The 25,207-nt window shown below is 36.5% G+C and overlaps 1 protein-coding gene across 15 annotated transcripts in view; it reads left to right on the top strand.

Annotated features, from left to right (window-relative positions):
- The window catches only part of Gphn (gephyrin), a 343,860-nt gene that overhangs the window by 250,116 nt on the left and 68,537 nt on the right, over positions 1-25,207 (top strand). For all 15 annotated transcript variants that reach the window (XM_041658068.1, XM_041658063.1, XM_041658065.1 and 12 more), the window contains 2 exons: positions 15,283-15,420; positions 22,183-22,275. In XM_041658068.1, the coding sequence (XP_041514002.1) occupies positions 15,283-15,420; positions 22,183-22,275 (231 nt within the window). The remainder of the gene's footprint in view (positions 1-15,282; positions 15,421-22,182; positions 22,276-25,207) is intronic.

The raw sequence follows: 25,207 nt of genomic DNA, 5'->3' as shown, positions 1-25,207 counted from the left end.
GGGAATAAGGTAGAGAATCTATTAAAGCAGGACACCCAGTGTCTACAAATGGCCTTTGCACACACACATATATGTACACATCACCACACATATATGTTCCCAACACATACACAAAGCTATAACTGTTTACTAATAATATTCACTACAGAAACTTAAGCAGAAGAATTGAGAGTTAGAAATCAACCTAGGGCATAGAATTTGAAAAAAAGTGGGGCATATTTGAGAACTTCTAATAGGTTAGTGTGTGTGTATGTTTATTTTATATGAGTATTCTACTTATTAGAATATTTCTATTTCTGTGTTATGAATCTGTTAACTTCGCTTAAAACCCTTGAGTATTTGTTTGATCATGATGTTTAGGTAATACTACAAAAAAATAAGTTCAGGGCTGGATTGGATATGGATCAGTGGTAGAATGCTTCTCTATTATTCATGAGGCCCCAAGTTTAATCTCCAGCACTGCAAAATAAATTAATTAATTAATTTAAACAAGGGGCTGGAGAGTGAAGAGCACTGGCTGTTCTTCTAAAGGACAGGTTTAAATCCCAGGACACATGTGGCAGCTCACACTGTCTGTAACTCTAGTTCCAGGGGATCTAACACCTCCTGCAGACAAATCTATACATTAAATGAAAAGAATACTTTAAAAAATTAAAAACAAAAATTTTAAATAAAAATAAATTTAAATTAGAGAAGATGTATAGAAATCATATCTTCACAACTTTCCAAAATAAGTGACTCTGAGCGAGCCTTTTATAATGAGATATAAAATCTTATACACACTAAGACCTAAGTTTGAAAAACCTATGGGTCAGACATGATAGTTGAATGTTCGCTAAAATTAAGCAAAATAGACAAATGAACTTTAAAATTGCACTTTATGATCTATAGTGCATAGTTTCCACCAAATTGTAGTCCTGAAATTATAGGCCACTGAGAGTAATTATGGTGATTAGAAACAAAAAAAAATACTTTTTGAGTACAAATTCCCTTGAACTTTGTCTTCTATCTATTACAGACTACATTTCAGTTACCATCTTACTGTACTAGTGGCTTATAATGAGTTTATATAGACATCATGGTTGCCCAAGTATTCTTTATTATTTTCTTTGGATAAATAGTCATATAGATGGGCCTTGTGACTCTTCAGGTCCATATGGAGTCCAAGCAAGATCATAACTTCATAGTTTTGTGATTTCTCTAAGTTTGTGTTCTTTCATCTTATTTCCGTGCCAATAACTCGTGTTCATACCCATGGCCTCACCCAAGTTCAGCACTCTATTCTTTCTCTAGGTTCAATTTTTTTTATGATGAGGTGTGTTTCTGGATCTGTGTGTGTGTGTGTGTGTGTGTGTGTGTGTGTGTGTGTGTGTGTGTCTTATCTGTGTGAGAACATTAATGTCATGGCACAGGTGTGGCGATCAGAAGACAACTCTTGGGAGTCATTTCTCTTGTTCCATCATGTTAATCCCGAGAATCAAACTCAGGTCTTCAGTCTTGGCTGCATGTGCTTTACCCACTGAACCATCTTGATGGCCTGTTTCTCTGAACTTAACTACAATATTCCTATTCCTTATATAGACTGCTCTTATATTCCCAATCTTCTCTTTTACCATGTTGTACCATATTGCAATTATATAGAAGCTATTAATGGTTACTCATTCTCTCAATACTAAATACTGCCTCCACTTCTTTTCAATTTTTTCCATGCCTAAACAATCTACCATGTGTGCATAAGCCATCTACCATGTTAGGATTCTTTTGTGACACCTCTGCGTTTCCCTTAGTGAGGGTGACTAATCCTTCTTGTGTACCCCTAATTAATCATTAATCAAGGAAATGTTCCTGTAGACTTTTCTACAGCCCAATCTGATGACATTTTCTCCCTTGTTTTTTAGAATTATTTATTATGTATACAGTATTCTGTCTGCATGTATGCCTTCATGCGAGAAGAGGGCACCAGATCCCATTATAGATGGTTGTGAGCCACCATGTTGTTGCTGGGAATTGAACTCAGGACCTCTTGAAGAGCAGTCAAATGCTCCTAACCTCTGAGCCGTCTTTCCAGCCCCTGATGACATTTTCTCAATTGAGGTTCCCTCTTCCCAGATGACTCCACCTTTGCAAGGTTTTGCAGCTAAAGCTGAGTCAGGAAGCCTATCCCAAATGAGAGTGCATGCTTGCCTCTAGCAAGCAGAGCAGACCTGAGAAATTGCTGCTACCAAAGAAACATGCGTAATGCTGTTATTTTGCATCTAGAATTATTTCCCAAGCTGTCTCGGGCTTTATGTGGATGCAGTTGTCCACATGTTGGCACCATTTGTAACATGAGGGCCTACTTTGTTGACCTGGCCACCCAGCTAGCTTAGCCCCAAAATAATCACACAGAACTGTATTCATTAAAACACTGCTTGGAGCAGTGATTATTTTGTGTGATTATTTTGGGGCTATGCTCACCTTATGAGACCTGGATAGAGGTGGGCAGTCCTTGGGCTTCCCACAGGTCAGGGAACCCTGATTGCTCTTCGAGCAGATGAGAGAGGGGGACTTGATTGGGGGAGGGGGAGGGAAATGGGAAGCAGTTGCGGGGACGAGGCAGAAATCCTTAATAAATAAACATATTTAACAAAAAAAAAAAAACACTGCTTGGCCCATTAGCTCAGGCTTCTTATTAACTCTTATAGCTTATATTAACCTATTATTCTTATCCATGTTAGCCAAATGACTCAGTACCTTTTTTAGCAGGGCAGGTCACATCCTGCTTCTTCTGTGTCCTGTCAAGACTGCAGAGGAATGGGCTTTTTTCTTCCCAGAATACTCCTGTTCTCATTGCCCTGCCTCTACTTCCTGTCTGGTTGTCCCGCCTATACTTCCTGCCTGGCTATTGGCCAATCAGTGTTTATTTAAAACATAATTGACAAAATACAGAATTGTCCTGCACCACTCAGGCTTATTCATAACTAGATCTTTCAACTTAAATTGAGCCATAATTGTTGTCTATGTTTAGTTACATGGCTTAGTACCTTTTCTTAGTAAGGCATTCTCATGTTGCTTCCTCTGACTTGGTGACTGACTTTCTTCTGCCTTTTCTCTTCCCAGAATTCTCTTAGTCTAGTTGCCATGCCTATAATTCCTATGTATATTCAAAAATCTTATTTCTAAAGCATTCCAAAATCATTAACTAATCCAAAAGCATAATGCCAGGGCATGTATTAAGTGAAATTAAATGGCATATCTTACTGACAAACTCTAATAAACTTATAAAATACCAGGGTTTTTTAATAGCTCCATTGTACATTCTTAATTATGACTGACCCTCCTCACACCTACTCCTCTCCCCCATCTCCATGCCTCCATCCCCACTTAAACCTTTCTTTCCCATTATTCTCCATTTCACTTTCACATCATCTGTGTTTTACCATCCTTAAATCCCAAAAGATTTTCCCTCTCTCGTGGGCCTTTTCCTACTTTTTTGGCTTCTACAAACTCATACACACAGAGAACCTAGACAGCAATGAGGACCCTAAGAGTCCCCATGGATCTAATCTACATGGATCTAATCTACATGGGAAGTAGAAATCTTCTTGTAGATTCTTTCTATTGAATTTTTTATAGTCATTATGGTTTTTTTGGTTCCAGAATTTCATGCTTAGGTTTTTTTTTTCTATGATTTTCTATTTCCTTGTTACACTTCTCAGTTTGCTTTTGTATTGATTTTCTGGTTTCATTGTCTATATGCATTATTCTTTAGCTCATTTAAACTTCCTCCAAACTATCCTTTTTTTTTTCAAAAATTCATACGTTTTCATTTTTTGGCTATTGACTACTAGAATATTACTGTTTCTTTAGTGGTAGTGTTTCTTTGACTTTTGTTTTGTTTTGCTTTGGACATAAAAAATAGTCATGTGGCTGGGCAGCGGTGGCACATGCCTTTAATCCCAGCACTCAAGAAGCAGAGGCAGTCAGATCTCTGAGACCACTCTGATCTACAAAGTGAGTTTCAGGACAGCCAGGGGGAAAATAGTCATGTGTTTCAGACTTTACAGATTGGTTTTGGAGAGGAAAGACCCCATCTGTGGTAATATAAGGGTACAAGCTCCATGGAGAATGGCAACCCCACCTCCAGTAAGGGCAGAGCCTTTTACATTATCTGCTGAGGTCAGCATTAGCAAAGATTTCGTAAGTGCTCCCCAGCCAAGCTGTGAGTGTCTACAGCAATGGGGAAAGTTATTGGAGTAATTGATGATAAAAGTCTCCTGAATCATCCTGGTCTCTTTTCTCCCATAGAGGATGTCACAGCCTTCCTGAGGGGTTCCTTTTTAGTGCCAAGTCAGTCTCATAGGAATCCTCATGGTAGCAGTGGCACTGTGTCTGATGCACAGTGGCCAGGCTGTGGAACACTAGTATACATGGAAAAACCTCAGCTTTTGAGTACAAGCTAGAGCAAGCACCATGCCCAGGGAGCAGGTGCCCCAGCTGAAACACTGGAGTACCAGTGCTTTGGGGGCCACCTGGGAAATGTGGAGTACAACATGAGCACACACAGAGCTATAGAGCTCTTAAGCATCCATACTGCTACAGCAGTGGCTCCACTGCCCTAGGCACTGGTGATGAAGGAGAAGCTTCGGAGCAGAGTATGCACGGGATTGGAGGAAGAGGGGTTTTACACATCTGCATCAGCACAACAAATGTCTCCTCCATTGCCACAGTGATTGTTGGTAAGTTGCCTTGGTGATAAACCTCCCAGGAACTTCTACAAAGTAGGTAACTGGGAAGGCTGGTCTCCATAACTCTCACTCTCCTTTGTTCCTAGTTTTCTTCAGATGTCTCAGGTATGCAAATTGTCACAGTAATCCTTTCTGTGTAGTGATTTCTTCCTTCTTGCTTCACTGTATGGCATTGGTTTATTAAATGAACTATTCAGCCTTCCTCGAACAATCTATGTTCAGGTGTTAGTTGTGGGGGAATCAAAGCATTAGTGCTATTATCTTTAGTAATTTTTCCGCAAAGTTTATGAAATAAATAATAAAATTACTTACAACTTTTATGTTCCTAAGTATTTCCTGTATTAATAAAGTTATGTTGACAAAACTGGAAAATGCAAAAGAAATGGACATTTTTTTAGATAAGTACCATATACCAAAGCTAAACCAAGACCAGGTGAACGATCTAAATAGACCTGTTAGTCGCGAAGAATTAGAAACTGTTATCAAAAATCTCCCTTCCAAAAAAAGCCCAGGACCAGATGGTTTCAATGCAGAATGCTACCAGAACTTCCAAGAAGAGCTAATACCTATACTCCTTAATGTATTTCACAATATAGAAACAGAAGAGTCATTGCCAAATTCCTTTTATGAAGCTACAGTTACCCTGATACCAAAACCACACAAAGACCCAACCAAGAAAGAGAATTACAGGCCTATCTCACTCATGAATATCGACGCAAAAATTCTCAATAAAATACTGGCAAACCGAATCCAAGAACACATTAGAAAAATTATCCATTATGATCAAGTAGGCTTCATCCCAGAGATGCAGGGCTGGTTCAACATACGCAAATCTATCAATGTAATCCACCATATAAATAAACTGAAAGAAAAAAACCATATGATCATTTCATTAGATGCTGAAAAAGCATTCGACAAAATTCAACACCCCTTTATGATAAAGGTCTTGGAGAGATTAAGGATATAAGGGTTATACCTAAATATAATAAAAGCTATTTACAGCAAGCCGACAGCTAACATTAAAGGGAGAAAAACTCAAAGCCATCCCACTAAAATCAGGAACACGACGAGGATGTCCACTCTCTCCATACCTCTTCAATATAGTGCTTGAAGTTATAGGCAATAGCAATAAGACAACATAAGGGGATCAAGGGGATTCGTATTGGAAAGGAAGAAGTTAAGCTTTCGTTATTTGCAGATGATATGATAGTATACATAAGCGACCCCAAAAACTCTACCAAAGAACTCCTACAGCTAATAAACACCTTTAGTAATGTGGCAGGATACAAGATCAACTCCAAAAAATCAGTTGCCTTCCTATACACTAAGGATAAGGAAGCAGAGAGGGAAATCAGAGAAGCATCACCTTTCATGATAGCCACAAATAGCATAAAATATCTTGGGGTAACTCTGACCAAGGAAGAGAAAGATCTATTTGACAAGAACTTTAAGTCTTTGAAGAAAGAAACTGAAGAGGACACCAGAAAATGAAATGATCTCCCTTGCTCTTGGATTGGGAGGATCAAAATAGTAAAAATGGCAATTCTACCAAAAGCAATGTATAGATTCAATGCAATTCCCATCAAAATTCTTCACAGATCTGGAGAAGACAATAATCAACTTTATGTGGAAAAACAAAAACCCAGGATAGCCAAAACAATCTTATACAATAAAGGATTGTCTGGAGGCATTACCATCCCTGACTTCAAACTCTATTACAGAGCTACAGTATTGAAAACAGCTTGGTATTGGCATAAAAACAGAGAAGTCGATCAATGGAATCGAATAGAAGACCCGAGTTTTAACCCACAAACCTAGGAACACCTGATTTTCGATAAAGGAGCAAAAAGTATACAATGGAAAAAAGAGAGCATCTTCAACAAATTGTGCTGGCAAAACTGGATGTCAATCTGTAGAAGAATGAAAATAGATCCCTATCTATCACAATGCACAAAACTCAAGTCCAAATGGATTAAAGACCTCAATATCAGTCTGAACACACTGAACCTGATAGAAGAGAAAGTGGGAAGTACCCTACAACACATGGGCACAGGAGACCACTTCCTACGTATAACCCCAGCAGCACAGACATTAAGGGCATCGTTGAATAAGGGACCTCCTGAGACTGAGAAGCTTCCCAAACCACTGCTTTTTGTCTTCCCTGACTGGTACTGACAGGAACTGGTGGACTTTGGTTGCTTAAAGGACACTGAGAAGATCCTGCAGCTTATTACAGCATCAAAGAGCCTGCAGTTTTGCAGGTAATTATCACAGAAATCAGCAAACAATAAGCTATAAAAAAAAGAAGAAGAAAGAGAAGGAGGAAAAGAAATCTAAATGTTCTTAACTGAAAACTTACTTGCAAAGGCCCAGAAAAGATATCCCCCCCCCCAAAAGCAGGCCTTAGGAGCCTTCCTCCCAGAATCTCTAGCCAGCTTGATTGGACAAGGATATTCTGCTGTAGAAAGCCAGTCTGTAAAGAGTGGGAAGTGTGACTATTTTCTCAAATGCATAAAACAAGAGAAGAGGAAGAATCACAGAGCCTACTAAGCAAATGGAAACATGACTCAATCGAAGGACAAAATAAATCAGAATCCAACCAAGAATATTAGTATGTGACAGAATCCAAGATAATTATTTTTAAAAGCTTGGTGATCTAAAAAAAAGTAGCAAGTTTAAATTTTTAAAAAAGTACATGAACAAAATTAGAATATCAATAAAGACTTAAACTATATAAAAACAAGTTTTAGAGCTGAAAAAATAGTAACTGAATTGAAATTTTTTTTCTAAAGGTTTAGTAGCAGATTTGATCAAGCAAATCAATATACACAAAGATACAGGTTATTTGAAATTCTGGAATTAAAAAAACAAAGTAAAACAAATCAAAAGACTTTATGGTATGTCATCAATTTAAACGTGTGTGTAGTAAAGAGAGGAAGACAGAGAAGAAGAGGAAAGAATAGGGAGAAACAAATAAAGTAAAGAAAAGAGGAGATGGAGGAGATAGAATTTATTTGAAGAAATATTGACCAAAAACATCCCAAATCTAAATAAAGAAATGCACATGCAAGTACATTAAGCTCAAAGAGCAAAAGCTAGGATAAATCCAAAGAGGCACACATCGAGACATGCTATTTTCAAATTGTCCTAAGCCATGAACAATGCAAAACCTGGAAAGGAACAACAACAAATTCATCACATTCAAAGGAGTACCCATAAAAATTGATGTCATCCAGGTGGTGGTGGCGCACAACTTTAATCCCACCACCCCAGAGGCAGGTGGATCTCAGTGAGTTCAAGGCCAGCCTGGTCTAAAAGAGCTAATTCCAGGACAAGTTCCAGAGCTACAGAGAACTTCTATCTCAAAATATAAATAAATAAATAAATAAATAAATAAAGCCAGAAAGAAAAAAGACAGAAAAGAATTGACACCGTTAGTTATATTAGGAGATCTTTACAGACCAGAACTTTTTTCAGATATTTTTTTATCCAGTAAAACCACCCTTCAAAAACAGAAGAGAAATGAAGATTTCCACAGCCAAACAAAAGCTTAGGGAAGCTTATAAGAAATGCTAAATAAAGTACTTCAAGGTGAAATAAAATGACACTAGACTGCAGCATGAAAGCATACAGAAATAGAAGTCCAAAAATATGGAAATATAACTCATGGGAACAGTTTAATATATTGTCTGATTTGAATACTTTACTGCTTTAATGATGGAGTTAATAGTACTTTTAATTTGGGGGTTGTGGAAATTGCTACACAGTGAAGAACACACTAACTGCTTTCCAGAGAACCTGGTTCAGTTCTCAGCACTCATATGGCAGCTCAAAACCTATATCTAATTTTAGTTCCAGAGACCTGACATCCTCTGGCCTCTGCAAGTACAAGGTGCACACATGGTACACAGACTTCAGGCTGGCAAAACACTTGTACAAAAATACTTTTTAAGTACTTTATTTTGGCAAAAAAAAACATAAAAGCACAAGATATAATTATGAAATATGTTAGCAGATAAACAGTATTGAAATGTTATATGTATTATGAAAACCATAATCAGGTAGGAAGATGTAAGAGTAGGAGAAACCCAGTTTTGGGCCTATTATTAACAAATGTCTATTAGCTTTTTGGTATGTTGGTTGGTTGGTTGGTTGGTAGGTAGTTGTTTTTTAAGACAAGGTTAGTTGTAGTGTACAGCTCAGACTGGCCTGATGTATAATCCAAGTGCTAGAATTACAGTTATGTCATCATACCCAGTGCAACCAGCTTTTAAAAATCAAATTTTTGTAATTCTGGTAAAAAAAAATGAACACTAAATTTATTGACTACGTTAACGTTCGAAGTTGTATATAGTGTTTATTTGTCTATATAACCATTTTTTATCAATATACTCTAGACTATGCCATGTGTTCAGCATCCTTGGTCCTAGACCATGCTATCTCCATAGCATCTTTAGTCCTAGGCTATACAATCTCCACAGCATTTTTAGTCCTCGACTATGCTATCTCCACAGCATCTTTGGTCATAGGCTATAGTATCCCCACAGCATCTTTGGTCATAGGCTACACTATGTACTCAACATCTTTGGTCCTATGCTATACTATCTCCACATCATCTTTGGTCCTAGGTTATACTATGTGTTCAATATCTTTGGTCCTTAACTATACTGTGCTATATGCACAGCATCTTGATAGTAAGACAGTTTTTCTCCTTGAAAATCTAGTTAGGAAAAGACACATATAAATAAATACAAAATGGAGGGTTTTTTTCTTAATGCAATATTCAAAGAAAATAATAAGAGAATGTTTTATAATACCTCTAAGTACAGGGGAAATGTGTGAACATTTTTTGCTTCATAACAGAGGTACTACTCAAGAAAAATGTTACAAGAATATCATAATGAATTTCTGCATGCTTTTCATCCAGACTCCCCAGATATCGATACTTTGCCACAGTTAAGTGTTGCCATGCTAATATGCACATGCTTTACCATATTACATGTGAATAAAATTCAGACATGATGCCTCTTTAGTCGCTATTTCAGCATCCATTTGAAGTAGGGGTAAATGAGGTTTGTGAGAAGAAATAAGACGTTCTCTTACATAACCTCAGAACAATTATGAAAATCAAGAAATTAACAGTACCATAATACTATTATATAATCTGATTCCAATTAAATTTTGCCAGTTTTTCTAATAATGTTCTTTACAGCAAATGGGGAAAGAATAATTCTTTTGTTCTGATCTGGGATTCAACCCCGACTCATGCATTTCATTTAACAGTGATGTCCCTTTAGACTCCTTTAAGCTAGAACAATTATTCATGTTTTTCTTTGTCTCTCATGGCCTCAATATTTTTGAAGAGCATAGGTCAGTTATTTTATATAATGACTTTCAATTTTAATTTTTCTGATGTTTCAAAGTGTTTTAATTGCTATGCAATTTGTTGGGAATACTTCAAATAAGATGTTGTGTCCCTCACAATATATCAATCATGTCAGTGAGGCCTTTATGTAAATTTCTTCATTACTACTACTTATTATCACTAGATAGTAGGTTTTTCACTAAGAAATAATGTTTTGACTTTGTATTTTATAAGTACCTCATGGTGATATATTTTAACCTGTATAAATACCTTGTTCTTCATTAGGCTTTTCCCTTCTAGTTTTAGCATCTGTTAATAATTTTTGTCTGAAGCAGCTATTAGCATAATGATTGCCAATACAGGCTTTTCTAATTCCACTTATTTTATCCGTTGTAAGTTTATTAATAAGGAAGAATTCTTAAATAATTTCTTTATTTACATTACTGTCCATGAATTATTTTCATTTAGTTAAATAAATCTGTTGATTTTTGCCATAACTTTGTACCAAGTTTAGTAAAAAAGGAGTCTTGCAGGCTTGCTCTAAGATCTTTTTCCCTATGTTCTTTCTTTATTGAAAAAACGTTGTGAGGAGAAGAATAGTAATTTCCCATAGAAACAAACAAGCAAACAAAATAATGAGAGAAAAATTAGTCCAGGCTGATCGAACATTTCATACTACAGCAGGAAAATATAAAATGATACTGTGTGTTTACTTATCCACAATATTGCCAGTTTTATAAGCAATGCAGCAATGAGTGGGAAGCTGAAAAAGAAGAAAGAAAAAAATGTATATACTATCATAAAGAATTGAAATTGTATCCTATGAATGATAGTGAATCATTGATGTAAGTTACAGAGCTGACATTTTGTGCCAACAGTGCCTTCTGTTATGTAATTGATGCATAGGCCTCTCTCTACTGTTTTCCTTTAGTATTTGTTATTCAGCCCTAGAAAATAAGCAGTCTTTCCATCCATGTTTTCAATGTCAGTAATGCTGTGATATGCATTGCCTTTAATATTCATGTAGGAAACTTATAAAGTCATGAAATTCAAAACAACATAAGAAATTATAATCTTATTTTTAAGATGCCCTGTATTACCTGTTCACTTACCCAGATTTTCGATTTTCAGAATTACCTCAATGTATGTTTTCTAGACTTCCAGTAGATGGATTGAGACTCCAATCCAGCCACATAAACTTTGACCTATCATTTGCCCTGTCTACCAGATATGCTGGGGTAAAGGTGGTGCAAAAATTATAGGGGTGGTCAATGTTGGGCTATATAGACACTAACATAGATTTTGATGTAAGTGAAATTTAAAGTCTTTGAGAGTTGTAAGTTAGTATGTTGCAACTTAGGAGCACATAGCTGTGTGGTAAATAAACTGCAATGGAACAGGGATAGAATCAAGAGAACAGTTTAGAGGCTCTTCAATCACCAGAACATAAATGATGGGAGTGGTAAGTAGCTACCAGATTCTAGGTATCTTTTAAAGGGAGTTTAGTTAGCGCTCAAAAGGAGAAGAATCAGGATGTCTCCATTGCTTTGCCCAGTTATCAAACTGGTAAAATGAATAGTTGAGAACTGCAAGAGAAATGAAACACCCTATGGGTGGTAATGGAAATTAGAGATTTAAGAGCTTAATTCTGGAAATTTTAGGTTTGAGTTGTCTATTGTATATTTAAATAAATGTTAGATGATTACTAGCCTGGAAAAATACATTATCTACCAACTCTTAGGTAATATACAAATATGAAGTTGAGGGTAGAGGTTGAGAATAGAGATATTTATTTATGATATTAATGCCAAAGGACAAAATAAGATTACATAAGAGTGGATAGCTACATATAATCTTCCGTGACTTTTTACAGGAAAAAGAACAGTTCCAATGAATCTTAGATAAATTCATTTTGCTAACTAGTTCATTAAATATCTAAAGGTCAGTACAATAGTTGGAGATATGAATCCTAAAGCCAGAACTAACTAGAATTTTATCCTAGCTCTTTTGTTACCATCTGTATGACTAAGCAAAGGTATCAGTCCTGTGTACACTGAGGCTGTTCATTTGTTTCCCAGATTCCCAGATACAAAATGAGCACTCAGAAACTGTATTAATTACAGCACCAGTTGACCAATAGCTTAATCATATTTCTAAATAGCTATTACATCTTAAGTTAACCCATTCCTATTAGTTTGTATTTTACCATGAGGCTCATGGTTTACCACTAAGGTTCTGGCTGGTGGCTCTCATCTTTCTCCTTCAGTGGCTAGAAGGTATCTCTCTGACTCCACCTTCTTTCTCCCAGCATTCAGTTTAGTTTTCCCACCTAGTGCTATTCTGCCCTACTACAGGCACCAAAAGCTTCTTTATTAACCAACGACAACAATAAAACATATTCACAATGTACAGAGAGGAATCCCACATCACCTCCCCTTTTCTGTCTAATTAAAAAGGAAAGTTTTAATTTTAACACAGTAAAATAACATATAACAAAACAGTTATCAAGCAAGAATTATAGTTACAATATTTATATCTACTTTACCTTTTATCATAACTAAGGAAATCTATAATTATAACTATCTACTCTTCAACTCCATCTAAGACCCCAGAAGGATATACTATTACCTAAGTTAACGGAAGTGCATTGTAAGCAACTTCCAAAACTCTAGAACTGACAGATACATCTTGCTGCCTGGTCAATTATCCAAAGTTCTTCTGTAACATTACAGCATCCATATTCAGCCTATAGACCCATAGTATCTGGCAAACTTTTTCTTTTTTTTTTTGTTTGTTTCCGTTTTTTTTTTTATTGAAAAAAAAAAATTTCTGCCTCCTCCCAGCCTCCCATTTTCCTCCCCCTCCTCCCGCCCCTCTCCCCCTCCCCCCACTCCTCTCCCCCTCCCTCTCCAGTCCAAAGAGCAGTCAGGGTTCCCTGCCCTGTGGAAAGTCCAAGGTCCTTCCCCCTCCATCCAGGTCTAGGAAGGTGAACATCCAAACTGGCTAGGCTCCCACAAAGCCAGCACATTGCGTAGGATCAAAACCCAGTGCCATTGTCCTTGGCTTTTAGCAGCTCTCATTGTTCGCCATGTTCAGAGAGTCCGGTTTTGTCCCATGCTTTTTCAGTCACAGTCTAGCTGGCCTTGGTGAGCTCCCAATAGATTAGCCCCACTGTCTCAGAGGGTGGGTGCACCTCTTTTTATTTTATTGAGCTATACATTTTTCACTGCTCCCGTTCCTGCCTCTCCCCTTCCCTTAAACTCCCTCCCATGGTCTACATGCTCCCAATTTACTCAGAATATCGTGATATATTTGACTACTTCCCATGTAGTTTAGACCCATGTATGTCTCTTTTAGGGTCTTCATTGTTGTCTAGGTTCTCTGGGATTGTGATTTGTAGGCTGGTTTTCTTTGCTTTATGTTTAAAAACCACTTATGAGTGAGTACATATGATAATTGTCTTTCTGGTCCTGGGTTACCTCACTCAATATAATGTTTTCTAGCTTCATTTATTTGCCCCCAAATTTCAAGATGTCATGTTTTTCTGCTGTACTCCATTGCGTAAATATAGCACATTTTCCTTATCCATTCTTCAGTCAAGGGAAATTTAGGTTGTTTCCAGGTCCAGGCTATGACAAACAATGCTGCTGTGAACATAATTGAGCACATGTCCTTGTGGTACGATTGAGCATCCTTTGGGTATATACCCAAAAGTGATATTGCAGGGTCTTGAGGAAGGTTGTTTCCTAATTTTCTGAGAAATTGCCATACTGATATCCACTCCCACCTGCAGTGCAGCAGTGTTCCCTTTACCCCCCAACCCCCCAGCATAAGTTGTCATTATTGTATTTTAACTTGGCCATTCTTACAGGTGTAAGATGTAATCTCAGAGTTGTTTTGATTTGCATTTCTCTGATAACTAAGGATGTTGAACATTTCCTTAAGTGTCTTTCAGCCATTTTATATTCCTCTGCTGAGTTCTATATTTAAGTCTGTACTCCATTTTTTATTGGATTATTTGTTCATTTGATGACCAATTTTTTGAGTTCTTTGTATATTTTGGAGATCAGACCTCTGTCAGATAGGGGTTGGTGAAGATCTTTTCACATTATGTAGGCTGTCATTTTGTCTTGTTAACCATGTCCTTTGCTTTACAGAAGCTTTTCAGTTTCAGGAGGTCCCATTTATTAATTGTTTCTGTCTGTGTCAGTGCTGCTGGGATTATATTCAGGAAGTGGTCTCCTGTCTGACTGACTTTTTCATGAAGCAGGAAATTTGAAGATCTGTTTTGCATTGTAATGGCAAAGTTCATCAGTTTTTTCTTCTATGTCCTACAGAATGTCTGGTAGACTCTTTCATGAAGCAGGAACCGTGAAGGACTGTCTCACTTTCTTTAGGCAACTTCAGCAGTCATTTTTCTGTGTGTCTTGCATGTCCAGTTCATACAGCATACCATCAAGCAGTCCAGGCAAGAGCAGTTCTTGCCCTAATGGCTAACAAACTCCATAAGGAGCCTCTTTGATACCCATCATCCTCTTGAAGTAAATTGGTACTTTTTATACTAGAAACATACATGTCTCAGTGTCAAGAAAAGTCTAAGTTCTTAAAATATTTTAAATGCCATATTCCGTAGATCTTTGAAGTGTTGAAGATTGTCAATCTAACTCAAATGTATCTCTGTACATCTAGGAAGCCTCATGAACATGACTTCATGCTTGAATATTATGATCTATTAACCTATATTTCTTAATTATACATTGTATTTTTAATGAGCTTCACAAACAATACCTTAATCAAGAGCAGAAATATACATATAACAAAATTGGCCTTAAATTTATATCAATAAATTAAGATCCATAACAGTGCAAAGCATTCATCTCTATAGTGGACCTATCTAAGCTTCTTTCCTCGGCTGTAGAAAACCAGTGACAAAACCTTTCTATGATATGGAATTAGTAGTTCATCTAGAATAGTCACTTGACCCATAGTGAACATTCAGTGGACAGCCAGTATCATTAAATTTCACAAAGTTTTGACATATTTTAATTTCATTTAATGTTCTGCAGTCAGAAACAAGAGAAATACTGTTTGACAAGGACACAGAGATTAGAAGTTTGGGTGCTTAAAGTCATTCTTACTTGTTTATGAGTGTTTCAGTGTCTTATTCTCAGTCGATTGTCTCCTGTTTAGGTCACAGTGCTGTAGATATCACCAAGGTGGCTCGAAGACATCGCATGTCTCCTTTTCCTCTGACATCTATGGACAAAGCCTTCATTACAGTCCTGGAGATGACTCCGGTGCTTGGTACAGAAATCATCAATTACCGAGGTACTGCCATATCTATCTTTGTCTTCCAAGAAAGACCAATGCAGCATGAGTGTACCAGTTCCTACAAGAGGGTGCTTACTCACCACCACCCATATCAGAGTCTTTCTTCTGCTCCTCTTCTCTATTAAACTATCATCAGCTTAATAATCGGATAGCTTTTGCTTCATAAAAATATTAAGGGGCCATCTATTTTTTATTCTAAATACCAGAATTCTAACCTAAAGATGGGGCTGTCGGCACTGAATCAGAAAAATAAGACAATTCTGAGTTCTTTTGATGACTTTTCTATTAGGAGTTGAAAATAACTAATGTCTTATAACCATGTGTTGTAGAAAATTCATGCAGACCATTTCTGTCTTAATTTTCCAGCTTTATAAAGGTACAAAAACACTCTACATGTCCAGAAAACTACAGTTTACATTTTGATAGTTTGGAACTAGTAATATGTGGCATGACATTGTCTTAGAATGGTGAGTGCAGAAGCAAACTGTAGTTCCTAGTCAGCCACATAGCGATTATCATATTGCGGAGCTGTGATATATACTAGATTAGATTAGATAGCAAATGCTTTCTCTCTCCCTTTTTGTAAGATCCTACTATGTGGCCTAGGCTGTCTTTCAATCTTTAATTTTCCAGCAAAAGCCCCCTGGGTGATAAGATTATAGGCATATGCCACCATACCCCCATTTAAATGCATATTTTTAATTAATGATATTTTCAATTTACAAATATTTATTAGGATATAACATAAGTAGAGAAATCTCTATAGCTAAAAATAACCTAATTTATCCATGGATTATAAAATAATCACTCTGATTTATTTTCTGTTCTACCTAGCTTCTTCTTCTTTTTTCTCTTAGTTGTAGTGTATTTGGAAAAGTTTATGAAAAGATAATGAAAATGTAGTTGTCTTAGCTTTCAGTCACTATAACAAAATATCTGACATAATTAATTTATAGAGAAAAATGTCTGGTCTTTTTTTTGTTTTTTATCTTTGGTGGTGGTGGTGGTGGTGGTAATGGTGCTGGTGGTCTTTTGAAACAGTGTCAGTGTATACCTGGCTGGACTGGAACTCACTTTGGAGACCAGGCTGACCTTGAATTCACCTCCTGCGTACTGGGATTAAAGGTGTACACCATCATGCCCAGTTTTCTTTCTTTAAGAAGAAATTCTAATTTATGTCCTGTGACTTTGAGCCTTTAATGAGGCATCACATCCTAGTGACAGAACAAACAGCTTACCTCATGAACCAGAAAACAAAAAGTGAGAAGGAAAGGAAGAGGCCAGAGTCCCATAATCCTCTCATGAACATACCTTCCCTGGGGACTAAAGTATCCTACAAGGCCTCTGCTCTGGAAGGTACATAACATCTCCTAACAGTGCCACCCTGGGTACACTTGGGCCTTTTGGGAACATTCAGCATTAACTCTATAGCAGTGTTGTTCCCACACTGTAGTAAGTTTCTAATCAATGTCCATTTCTAATAACCTGAGAAATTGTATTTTGACATTGAGTTCCAGCAGACTAAGCTCCTGAGCACTTCTAGTTAATATACTTATGATCACGCCCACCTCCCCAAAAGTTATACTTGATATTTTCTAAGTGAAATATAGTTCTTAGTTATTTTTATGAAGACAGAAACAACACAAAATAATTTAAGTTTTGGGTGATAGTTCCATCAGGAAATACTTACTATACAAGCATGAAGATATGTGTTCAATTCCCAAAACTCATGTAAAAAGCTAAGCATGTTAGCGTGTGCTTGTAAACCCGGTGTTGGGGAGATGCAGACACTCCCCTAAGACTCACTTGCCATCCACCTTACCCTATTTGGTGAACTTGAGGTCCTTATGAGCAACCCTGTCTCAAAAAACAAGGTAGATGGTTTATGGGGAATACCATCCAACATTATCCTCTTGCCTCCAGACACACGTGCACATTCACACATAGAAATAATTGTCTAAGTAAAGAATTTTATTCTTAAAACTGGCATATTTAAACTGCAATGAACATTAGAGAATAGTTATACAACATCCTAATTTTTCTGCCCGAAAACTCAGACTCAAGAACAGAAAAGGAATAGGAGTAAGGTATTAAGACTTTGTTACATAATAGATCTCCTGGTCCAACATTAAAATATCTTTAATAATGGTAGCTGGCATAACAGATGATGTTAAAGAAGACCTAAAATTAGTGAAATAGTAGGTGCCATGTGTAAGCTCCTTTTTCCTGGTCCTCTTTAGACAAAAATAGAGTTTAAGCAGCTTCCACTTATCCTACTCCTTTTACTCACGTTCTTTTAGGCTTAAAGGTTTTCTGTTGTTTTTGTTTCACTCTCTGGTAAAGGAAATGAAAGTTAGGAAATTCACTAGAGTAAAGAGATTGTCAGAAATCATGTAATTCAGAAATCAGCATTAATGAAATTATTTACTGTTAAATACAGAATATTCAGTTGTTTATTGATATCAATGTGAACCAAGATACATTTAGAAAATACAAATGTAAACTTAAATTATTAAAAATTTTAATACATTTATAACAAGACTTAATTAATCAGTTCTGCTCTCTTGTAATTTCCAAGGCCTTTACCTTAACATTGGTTTCTTAGAAAAATCAAATTATGTGTTCCAATTCACATTTACACAGAAATCTCAGGAAAAAGATTTGGAAGTGACCATTTTGTTTTCCACCAGGAGAAAAGTACTTCCCCTCATGTGCTTTCTCCTCTTCATTTCTTCACCAAGGCAGATAGGTCAGCCTCAGTTAATAACCTGCCTAAGTGCCAAGTGTTTCAGAGATAATGGATCAAACACAATCATTTTTAATACCCAAGAGTATTATAATTTTACCTAGACATTTTAGTTAGGTGTTACTCAGTTTCTTCAGCAAGTATAGACTTAAAACTAAGACTCTGTTAAGTTGGGTGCTGTCTAAAGTCATATGTAAGGAGAGATGACTTGCCGTTGAGGGCAGAGCAAAGTCAGCAAGCTCCTCTTTTCCTTATTGGCTCTTTTGTAAGCTTGCCTTCTTTTGTCAATTCATTTACAAGCATTGTTTGCCCCTTTTCATATTTTATATATTTATTTTGTAACATTTTATATAGTTCAGTAATTCAAGTGCTGTCTATAAGTAAGTTTGTTATCTGTTGTCACTGCCCAGATCTTACTTAAAATACAAATTTTAGCACTGTATTCATACATATCTCTTATTATAAGGTTTCATGACAGATTTTATTTTTCCCACCTTTCTAGCAGTACTTTTCCTTCTACAGCCTCTTGCATACATTCCTGATCACCATCCCATTGCCACTGTTTTTGTTTGTTTGTTTGTTAGGTTTTGGGGGGGTTATTTTGGTCTTTACTAACTTTGTGGATTATTCTTTCTGGTTTTTTTGGTTTTGGTTGTTTGTTTGTTTACTTGCTTGCTTGCTTGCTTGCTTGAAGACAGGGTTTCTCTTTTTAACATCTCTTGGCTGTCCTACAACTTACAGCAGATCCGCCTGCCTCTGCCTCCCAGGTGCTGCTATTAAAGGCGCACACTACCACAGCCCAGCATCTTTGCGGATTATTGTAAAAAGTTCCTTCCAGTTCACAATCACTCCAATCTGTTCTCCAGTTTGATGAGAATAATCTGTTCAAACAGAGATTGTGTTTTTAAAACTCCCTACGTAGAATTTCTCTTTTTTTAAGCAATGACATTGTCTACCTGACTGATTCATTTTTTAGTAGTAAATTTTGTTGTTTGAACATTTCATGGATGTATAAAATGCTCCCCAGTTACTTTTCCTCCTACCCTCCTTAACAAATCTGATAGGTTTTGTTTTCATTATCATTCCTCGTGGATTTTTTTAATTTTTTTCTCTGATATCCTAGGTGACCTACTGTTCACTCAAATATGTATTATTCTCCAAGAATCTTGTGATATCTGTAGTTTTGTTATTGTTGATTTCAAATTTTATTCTATTATGATGATGATGATGTTATTTTTGAAACTTGATTTGTGTGCTATTATATGATTGATTTTAGAGAGCATTCCCAGTGCTACTGAGAAAAATGTGTATTCCCTGTCTGTTGGTTTGAATATTCTGTTTTATCAAGTCTAGTTGATCCATAATATATTTTAGCTCTGACGTTTCTTTGCTTTAGTTCAGAAGACCTATCTAAATATGAGAATAGAGAATTGAAAACCCCTGCTATTATTGTGTCAGAACCTATGTGGTCTTCTATGCCATACAGTGTTTGTGTTATGAAATTAGGGGCTTCTTTTGAGTTTCTTCTAATGAGTCTTTGTTTAAAGTCTACTTTATCAGCATAAATATAACTAAATCTGCTTGTCTGTGTTTTCTATCTGCTTATAATTCCTTTTCCATATGAGTTTTGAGGGTTTGTTGAATTTTGCTTGAATTTTACTGTGCATTTACTTTGAATAATGTTCTGTCAAGGTTTTGAATAGATTCCCTTAATCAATGCATTGGTTTGTTTCAATATTCTGCGTGATCATTAATTTTTTTAAAAAGCAAGACTCTGATTTCTTTCTCAGGATTTGCAGTTATCTCTGTAGTTCTGGATACTCACAGGAGAACTGGCCAGTTGTGGATGGGTGGTCACTGTGTTGTCACTGCATTATAATCTTTGTATTTCTTTATTGTGTTTTACATGTCCATTGGATTGTATTTGTCTTTTCATTTTGACTTCCCCTTCTGAGTCTATTGGGATATTTTGTTCTCTGGAAATGTATCTGCTTGATTCTCAGCAGTGGGAACTGGTGGAATTTGGTGTCAATAGTCAAATGGGGTAACTAAGGTGGTCTTGTTTTGACTGTGCCATCAAGACCAAGGATAGGATTGTACACTAAGCGCCAGGCACGAATGAAGTAAAACTCTTAGTCACCCCTTCAAATCAGTGAACCTGATTGGGACAGAATACCAAATATCAGACCAACTAAAGTCAGAATTACAGCTCCAAAGTAACCCATTGAACCACAACAGTATGGTCTGGATTCTGAAGTGACAATTAGAACCTCAGAAGTTGGAACCACAATGCCACATTGACTCTAAAGATCATGGTAACTAAAGCTTCCATTTTCAAGGGACCCTGGGAACACTAAAGGGGAAACACATATATCTAAGTCTCTGGACTGTGACTGAAAAAGCATGGGATAAAACCGGACTCTCTGAACATGGCGAACAATGAGGGCTGCTGAGAAGCCAAGGACAATGGCACGGGGTTTTGATCCTACGCAATGTGCTGGCTTTGTGGGAGCCTAGCCAGTTTGGATGTTCACCTTCCTAGATATGGACAGAGGGGGAAGGACCTAGGACTTACCACAGGGCAGGGAACCCTGACTGCTCTTTGGACTGGAGAGGGAGGGGGAGAGGAGTGGGAGGAGGGGGAAAAGAAGAGTGGGAAGAGGGGGAGGGAAATGGGAGGCTGGGAGGAGGTGGAAACTTGTTTTTTTTTTCTTCCTTTTCTCAATAAGAAAGAAAGAAAGAAAGAAAGAAAGAAAGAAAGAAAGAAAGAAAAAAATCTGTACTTCTGGGCCCTTCATGGCTAAAGTCAAACCCCAGTGTAAACAATGGATGTTATAAAGTTTGAGAATGCCTGTGTCAATCAAATCTTGTTACTCGTCTTGATTTTATTCTCACTAAAGAATTTAGGGAACCAGGTAGTGGCAGTGCATGCCTTTAATCCCAGCACTCCAGTTGGGAGGCAAAGGCAGGTGGATTTCTGAGTTTGGGTCCAGCCTGGTCTACAGAGAGAGTTCCAGGAAAGCCAGAACTACATAGAAAAATCCTGTCTCAAACAAAAAAAAAAAAAAAAAAACAACTAGGGAGTTGCTCATGAATCCATTTGAATTATACCATGCATTATTGATACACTTCTTGACATTCAATCACTTGAGTTAATGAAGCCAAAACCAAAGGTTAACATTCGAATGAAGTGATTTGGAAGCTCCTTACTTTTCTTACCTTTATCCTTTCAGGACAGAAAAGAAAGCTTATGCTTGTAAGAATGGCATGTTTTAATGTATTAAAGCTACAACTTGGAGTGTTGGGAACAAAAAAAAACTGTAACAGTAACTAAAAGACATAACTAACATTTTAAAGTAACAACCTTTATGTTTTCATGTAGATCATAATATTTATATATATTTGTATGCTAATTTAGTTAATATTATATAGTGCATGTACCATTTTACATATTTTAAAATATATCTTTTAAATAATTTTTCATTTGTTCATGAATATTCTTTATGTTACTTTAGTCACATATTTTATCTTAAGAATAATGTCACTGTTTATTTAAATATATTATTGATCTTTTGCTTTCTTTCTATATTTACTAATATAAGCAATTCTGAAATAAAGATCTACATGAAAATAAATTTAATTCTTAAGATACAATACTAGAAGGGAAATTTTAGGCCAGTGAATATGAAAATGTTTAAATTGTTTTTCCTTTTTGAAGATTATCATATATGAGTTCCCAGAGAGTTAATGATGTATCTTCTGAATACATCTTTTCTGACTGTATATACCAATTTGCATTTTGATAATTTCTGTAACCATCACTAGAAGTTGACCATATGTGATTCTTAGGAACTAGGATGCATCGCTTCTTTCTGTCTACTGTTCCTTGGGATGGCAATCCAAAGGTCTGCCTGAGCCCATTTACAAGATATGGCACAAGTGCTGTGCCTGTCTGTGTATGACTGATTGCTTACCCACTAACTCCATTGTTTGTATTTCTTCTTTTCTTCCAGATGGAATGGGGCGAGTCCTTGCTCAAGATGTATATGCAAAAGACAACCTACCCCCATTCCCAGCATCAGTAAAGGATGGCTATGCTGTTCGAGGTAAATATGTTAGTTTTCTTAAGTGTCTTCAGACTTATATATTTTTCCACATTTTTGCCATAATCCATATACCTGATTACTTTTATATCTATTCTCAATTAATTGTCACCGGTAAACTTGCTAATATTTTTGACACAATCTTGATTAGTGCTCTGTAGTCAAAGTATTATATAGACCTATAAAAATTATTCATTAAAAATATGTCAAATTAAAAACACCATTATTTGTCTGGGGATGTGGCTCAGAGAAACTGCCTAGCATGTGCAAGGCCCTAGGTTCTCTGAAACCACAAAAACAAAAAATACTGTTACTATAGCTTCTACTTTTAGCCTCTTCACATACTAGAAAGCAGACAGCCTAGTGCTGGATTTCTTCCATATTTGCTAGTTGAAAACATCTAAATGGTCCCAGGAAAAATGAACTGATTAAACACAGGGTTTAAATATGAAAGTCTGTTCCCTTGTTTCAAACTTAAACATCAGTAAAGGGTGATGAAATGCAGGCATGACTGTAACCTCTAGTTCTCTCTGGAAGAAGCCATAATTCAGATTCAGAGTCCAGAACCCAAGATTGTAATAACAGCTCACACCCTCAGGGTTGCCTAAAATTGTCTAAAACTTAAAAACAAATGCTAAATAACAGTTGCATGCCTAAAATCTGATCTAATAACCCAGAATAAAAAAATGTAGCTAAATTGCTTTAAAATTCTGATTTGATTTTTTTACTTTATTTTTCTGTGCATAATATGGTATCTTACAATAGGCATACACTGTGATATGATTCCATTGAGATAACTAGCATGTGAATTATCTCACATAATGTAATGAAAATACCCAACATCTATCTTAGCAATTTTCAAAAAACCATACATTGGCTGGGCAGTGGTGGCATACATCTTTTAATCCCAGCACTTGGGAGGCAAAAGCAGGTGGGTCCTTGTGATTTAAAGACGAACCTGGTCTACACAGTAAGTTTCAGAACAGCCAGGGATGTTACACAGAGAAACCCTACCTCAAAAAAAAAAAAAACCACAACATTATTTTTTGTTAATGGTTATTAACTCAAATAAAAAAATAGTCTAAAAATATTTCCCAGCTTTCAGGGTTATTTAAAATACAGTTCTTTTTTATTTTGTTTTTAATTTTTTTCCATACAATATATTTTGATCACGTTTTCTCCTCCCCTAACTCTTCCCAGTTTCTACCCACCTCCCTAACTACCCAACTTGTGTTCTTTCACTCTCAAAAAAAAAATTGCTCAAAAAAAAAAAAAAACAAACTACTAATAAGACACAAATGATGAAACAAAAGGCCACCAAGAAGCCATTGAGTTTGTTGTGCATTGGCCAACTACTCTGGGCATAGGGCCTTCGCTGTAGTATAGTGGACATACCTAGTGACACTCCACTGGAGAAAGCTGATACTCCCTCTGTCAGTGGGTATATTGCAGTTATCTTCTTGGATTGTGTTTACTTTCTTGTGTGCTGGCGTTCTATCTGACTTGAATTAGTGTAAGTTTTGTGCATTCCCTGTGAGTTTATATGTACATCAGCCTTGTTGTGTCTGGAGATATTCATCCTCTCTGGCTCTTACAATCTTTCTGCCACATCTTCTGCAGAGTCCCCTGAGCCCTGAGGGGAGGGATTTGATAAAGACATCACATTTGGTCTTCAGGTCATCTAAATCTTTCACCTTTTACCTACATGTTTTTTGAGATTAAAAGGACAATAAATCAGTATTCCAAGAATTCTCAGAAGTTTTGAAATTATTATTTTGGATGAAGTTGTTTTTTATTCTTTTTTATTATTAAATGTTTTTTATAATTATTATTATTAAAATTTTTCACCTCCTCCCTTCTTCCCATTTCCCTCCCCCATCCCTTCACTTCCCCTACCCCTCCCTCTCCAGTCCAAACAGCAGTCAGGGTTCCCTGCCCTGTGAGAAGTCCAAGGTCCTCCCCCCTCCATCCAGGTCTAGGAAGGTGAGCATCCAAACAGACTAGGCTCCCACAAAGCCCGTCCATGCAGTAGAATCAAAACCCAGTGCCATTGTCTTTGGCTTCTCAGTCAGCCCTCATTGACCGCCACATTCAGCGAGTCCGGTTTGATCACATGCTCCATCAGTCCCAGTCCAGTGTTGATGGTTGGCATAATGTTTTAATTTTCACTAATAGAGTCCCAAAAAAATCTATCTTTAATATTTATCACTAGATTAGATTGTCTCTGAAATTGGTAAAGCATAAATAACTTTTTGGCACATGTATTTTATTCCAAATTTATCTTAGTGTACTGTTTATGAAAATGAATATTGTCCAAAAAGAAAATTATTTATCTTTATGACTGCTTCATGGGTTCTTCTTATTACTTATTCCCATTTAAAAGGCACATCCTTTTTCAGTCTCTTTATAGCCATCCAGAATTAGTATAAAATGACATTAGATTTTTATTTATGGAGTAAAACAGAGAAATGCAGGAGGTGAAATAAAATATTAGCAGTATGAAAGTGTTTTTTACATTCTTGGGTAGAAAGCAGGCAAGAGTGAAATAATAAATTATCTGAAGCAGAGCTTGTCTCAAGAGAGAATATTTCTCTGATGTTTACATGAGGTAGCAACAGCTGAGGAAAAGAAACTATTGCTCATAACTTTTTTTGTTGCCAAAAATTTAGCTAGCCCACATGAACCATAGAAGAGCCTCTCTACTACTGTAGAATCTGTTCAAGACATTTTGCATGAAATCACAATTGTATGTCCTATTTATTCTTTTAAGATTGCTTGTTTTAGTTATCTCACCAAGAAAAACCCTAGATAATATCCCACAGTATAGAATGTTGAAGAAATTACCTAGCAACTGCTAAGTCATGTTATTCCTGCTGACAAACTGTTGTTGCTGGTTCTCTGCAGTATATAAAAAGATGCAGCACATAATGCAACC

The sequence above is a fragment of the Microtus oregoni genome, unplaced genomic scaffold (assembly GCF_018167655.1).
Source record: "Microtus oregoni isolate MIOR12 unplaced genomic scaffold, Mior012 000009F_ref0000495, whole genome shotgun sequence".
Classification (NCBI taxonomy): Eukaryota; Metazoa; Chordata; class Mammalia; order Rodentia; family Cricetidae; genus Microtus; species Microtus oregoni.
The sequence above is the reverse complement of the archived record's forward strand: the minus strand, read 5'-3'. Positions and strand labels throughout refer to the sequence as shown.